Source organism: Alligator sinensis, unplaced genomic scaffold (genome assembly GCF_000455745.1).
Source record: "Alligator sinensis unplaced genomic scaffold, ASM45574v1 scaffold519_1, whole genome shotgun sequence".
NCBI lineage: Eukaryota > Metazoa > Chordata > Crocodylia > Alligatoridae > Alligator > Alligator sinensis.
The window spans coordinates 1825381-1830537 of record NW_005842187.1 but is presented as its reverse complement, the minus strand read 5'-3'; the positions used below and the strand labels follow the sequence as shown (position 1 = coordinate 1830537).

The following is a 5157-nucleotide window of genomic DNA, read 5'->3' as shown; positions in this document are numbered from 1 at the left end:
TGAGTTGTACCATAATTAAGAAACTAGTAATCTCATCAATTTGAATATCTTATTAACTACACTGTATTGATAATTAACCTGTAACAAGGCTATGGCTTTCTTCTTGTATGTAATAGAATCATAGAAAATTAGGGTTGGAAGGGACCTCTGGATGTCATAGAATCATAGAAGTCAGGTCAGAAGGGACCTTGTAGATCTTCAAGTCCGACCCCCTGCCTGGGCAGGAAGAAAACTGGGCTCAAGTGACCCCAGCCAAGTAGGCATCAAGCCGCTTCTTAAGACCCCCAGGGTAGGAGCCAGCACCACTTCCCTTGGAAGTCAGTTCCAGATCCTAGCCGCCCTGACTGTGAAGTAGTTCTTACGGATGTCTAATCTAAACCTACTCTCCAACAACTTGTGGCCGTTATTCCTTGTTATCCCGGGGGGGTGCTAGGGGAAACAAGGTCTCCCCCAAACCCTTCTGGTCCCCCCTAGTGAGTTTATAGATGGTCACCGGGTCCCCCCTCAGCCTTCTCTTGTGAAGCAGAACAGGTTCAGGTCTCGTAGCCTCTCATTATAGGGTCTGCCCTGCTGTCCCCTAGTGCACTCCCTACACATCGCCAATGTTTTACTACCATCCGAATGAGAAAGTTTTTCCTAATATCTAACCTAAACCTCCCTTGCTGCAACTTGAGGCCGTTGCTTCTTGTTCTGTCATCTGCCACCGCTGAGGACACTGCAGCTCCATCCTCTTTCGAACACCTCTTCAGGTAGTTGAAGGCTGCTATTAAATCCCCCCTTAGTCTTCTCTTCTCCAGACTAAATAAACCCAGCTCCCTCAGCCTCTCCTCATAAATCATGTGTCCCAACCCCCTAACTGTTTCCGTTGCCCTCTGCTGGACTCGCTCCAATTTGTCCACATCCTTTCCGTAGTGAGAGGCCCAAAACTGGACACAGTACTCCAGATGTGGCCTCACCAGTGCTAAATAGAGGGGAAGAATCACTTCCCTCGATTTGCTGGTAGCACTCCTGCCAATTCAACCCAGTATGCTGTTAACCTTCTTGGCAGCAAAGGCACACTGTTGGCTCATATTCAACTTATTGTCCACTGTAACCCCCAGGTCTTTTCTGCAGAGCTACTGTTTAGTCAGTCCCCAGCCTGTGTCAGTGCATGGGGTTGTTCCATCTTAAATGCAGTACTTTGTATTTGACCTTATTGACCTCATGAGATTTAATTTAGCCTAATCCTCCAATTTGTCAAGGTCTCTCTGAATCCTAGCTGAACCCTCCGGTGCATCTAATATTCCCCACATCTAGGTATCATCTGCAACCTTACTGAGGGTGCACACCATCCCATCTTCCAGCTCACTGATGAAGATACTGAACAAAATCAACCCCAGGACTTAACCCTGGGGCACTCCACATGATACTGGCTGCCAACTAGACATCGAGCCATTGATAACTACTTTTGAGCCTGATGATCCAGCCAGTTTTGTATCCACTTTACAGTCCATTCATCCAACCCATACTTCCTTAGCTACTTTTAAAGAATGTTGTGGGAGACTGTATCAAAAACCTTGCTAAATTCAAGGTATATCATGTCCACTGCTCTCCACACATGCACAGAGCTAGGCATCTCATCATAGAAGGCAAGCAGATTGGTCAGACTTTAATAGAGATATATATGCAGGTTTTAATCATACAGGATCTCTTTCCTTGCTTCTATCTAGAAGGAAATGTACATTTTTCTGGTAGTTAGAGGGCCGGTAGTGTCCAGTAGATAGAATATTAGAGCAAGACTCGAGAGAATTGGGCTCCATTTCCAGTTGTTCCACTGCGCTGATGGGTAACCTTGGTCAAGGCACTTCAACTTCTAAGTTGCCCCAGCTATAAAGAAGAGATAACATTACTGTCTTCATATATGAAGCACATTGAGATATACTCATAAATAGCAGTATATTAGAGCTAGAAGACATTGTTTCAATATTATTACTTTATTGCCTAGCAACAATTTATTTCTCATTTACAGAAACAGCTGGTAAATGGTTTACAGCCCTACATAAATATATAAATATGCCACTATTTGGAAATTCTAACCCAAGGTTGGCTACGAATATTCAAATCAGTTACCCTGAGTCTAATACAAGGATCCTAGCTCCTACTGCCTCGACCTTAGTATTTTCATTCATGTAGTCCACTACTTGGTCTCATCCTGTCCTCTCAGCATAAATACCTAAAGTTACTATAGTAATAATTACTTATCATGGAATCATTCCAATACAACTTCCTTTGTGATCAATTGGTAGATTTCCACTGGCTTCAGCAGAAGTTGGGTTGAGCCCAGAGTTGTACGGAGAAATAATCAATGTTTGTAAAACACTTTGAGATCCTTCAATGAAAATACTACATGCTTCAAGGGCAAAGCATTATTTTGACGTACCACATATGTAGATACTTGTATATTGCTTTATTCCAAACAGATTCAGGTGTGGTTTTCAGCCTGTCTTTCATGGTTTCCTGGTTGAATTTGCCTCCATAGAACTCATCTTCAGATTTGTACCCACAAAATCAATTGTGTTTGTAAGTCCGTAGCACAGCAAATTTAACTGCTTGTGTTGCTCCAGCATTTGAGCAGCTCTTTGTTGCAACTACTTGTGCTTGCAGTTGAACTGAATATGGGGAAAAATGGTGAGTATTCCCACATAAGAGCTTTCTGGGGGAAAAAAAAACCTGATCATACTCATATAACCCCATACTGGTGACTCAAGAATTTTCAAGGGACCTGAATTAAGAGAACTTTTTGAGTAGCCAAGTTCCCTTACAGTAGCTCTTGAGTATTACTTTCTTAATTACTTTATTGAAAGTCTCAAATAATATTCCCTCTTGCATTGTAGGGAGGTGAGTGATAGTACCACATACACATACCAGGTTGTCGTTGTTACGGGGACAACAGAGAGTGAACCTTCCCCTGCACTCGTGTACGTCTCTGGAAGTGGATACTGTGGAGATGGGATTATCCAAAGGTAAGTAGGTAGTAAATGGATAGGTAAAACCATGGTTCTCCCAGTTATCTATAGTCTGGGTTCAGAAAAGAAGTGACTGCCTTTTCTATAATAACCTCAACTGTTATAAATGGTGATTTGCTGTCTCTTATTGTCTATGATGACTCTTAGAGGGAGTGTGTTAACCAATGATCCATGTATCGATTATCAAGATGGTATTAATTTTATAGGTAAAATTATTGAGATAGTAAAACCACTCCTCCCCCTCATATGTGTATAGACACATATACGTGTACATATACAGTCCTGTATAGGTTATTTAGATTATCTATACATTAATATATATAATATGCTTACATATACATATGCAATTAGTGTTAATTTCTGACAAAAAGTGGGGCTGTTCACTGCATCTTCTGTGTTGTCATTAAATGAGAAGTCCCATGTGGCCTGGCAGCTGGTGGACGATATATCCAGTTGCCCTATGGGAGGCCAGGTTTCCAGGGCAACTTCTTAGCATGAGGTTTCTCTGTAGGCCACTAGAACTGGGATACATTTGGAAGTGACAGATTTGGGCTCCAAGGGAGAATGTTAGGTATTGCAGGTTCTCCTTTAACTCCTCCCTCTCATCCTCTGCCAAGGCATGGACCACTAGGTATAAAAATAATCATTACCAATTGCATTAGGATTTATTATTTTTACCATATTTAATTTATAGCTCATCAGCCACCTGCTCAAAGCCTCCAGGCATTTACAAAATTTAATTAATTAAATGACAAGAATAGCTACAAGTGAAGGCTCAGTCCAGCAAGCATTGTCTACTGGGTGCAGCGCTTCCTGTCTAGTCAATGGAACTCAATGTATCAAGGACAGAACCTGGCAGGAAGTGTTTGCCAGACCAAGCACTAAATCAGTTCATTCAGATAAAATAGCCACATCAGTGAAAAATGTGGGGCATATCCATTCTCAGTCACTGTATCAACTGTGGCTTTGCCAGAAGTCCTGAATTAGGGTCTGTGCAAGGTTAAACTTCCCCAGGAGCAGACCAGGAACGAGGTTCTCTCACAGTCTTATCCTCCATTGTCCCACTTGCTCTGGCCAGGGAAAATCACCTGTGCCCACCCTTTTTATCATGTTCAGGTTTTTCCTATCATGCTGGAATTACTGTCCTTTCTGGTACATTGTAGGGGCCATGCCAAGATTCTACCCATACCCCATCAACCTCTCTCCATCACCAACTGCCACCTGTAACATGTACAGCCAGTCCAGAGAAGGGGCCTCACACCTCCTCGTCCCCCACTTGGCAACTACATTGTCCAGGTCATTGTCCAGTCTGGCCCTTGTCCAGTCCTGGTCATTGTCCAGTCTGGCCCTTTGAATATGATGAACCTCATGCATTTCTCCCTTCTCAGGCTTTCTTCTCATCTTCTAAGTTGTTTTCTTTCCCACACCTGCTGGGTCACCAACCACAGCAGCCATGAAGGAAGTTGCTCAAATCCCAACCAGGGGATAATAGTGGCATGTACATGTGAGGGAGTTTGGGGGGAGGAAGCAAACTTATAACAGTAGAACTATAAATGCTGGGGATATGTAGGGCTGGGGAAAGGGGTGGAGGGGGAGGCAAGGGTTTTTAGGGTCAGAACACAATGGAATGCTCCACAATAATGAATTAAGCATTTTGGGGTTATGAGAAAGGAACTGAGGGAATGCAGAGAGCTTATACATTCAGCCATTTTTCATCAGATTCCTTTTGTGCATGTGTCCTGCCTGCAGAGACTTGGGGGAAGAATGCGATGACATGAATAAGATCAACGGTGATGGCTGCTCCCTCTTTTGCCGGCAGGAGTTATCCTTTAATTGCATTGGTAAGTCTGGTTCAGAGCTCTTTCCACCCAGGGTGGGCAGGAATAAAAAAATCAGCAGCAACCCCAGTGACTGGCCAGTGAGTTTCTGTGGAGGAGAGAAAGAAGGTGGAATTTGTGGGTTTAAAAGGTGAATGCCCTCCCCAGCTACTAGTCAATCGGATGAGAAATTGGTTCCAGTGGCGTTGTAAAAGCCTTGGACTTTTTAACCTAGTCAGCCATTGTGAGCCTGATCCAAAGCCCATTGAAGTTGGTGGGTGGTTTTCCATCAACTTTGATAGGCTTTAGATCAGGCTGCCTGAGAGGATATCAAC

The 5157-nt window shown here is 43.3% G+C and overlaps 1 protein-coding gene across 1 annotated transcript in view; it reads left to right on the top strand.

The window, feature by feature from the left end:
* PAPPA (pappalysin 1) overlaps positions 1-5157 on the top strand; it is a 224573-nt gene that overhangs the window by 109932 nt on the left and 109484 nt on the right. Inside the window, exons 8-9 of the mRNA XM_006026275.3 lie at positions 2874-3002; positions 4755-4846. Coding sequence (XP_006026337.2) covers positions 2874-3002; positions 4755-4846 — 221 coding nt within the window. The remainder of the gene's footprint in view (positions 1-2873; positions 3003-4754; positions 4847-5157) is intronic.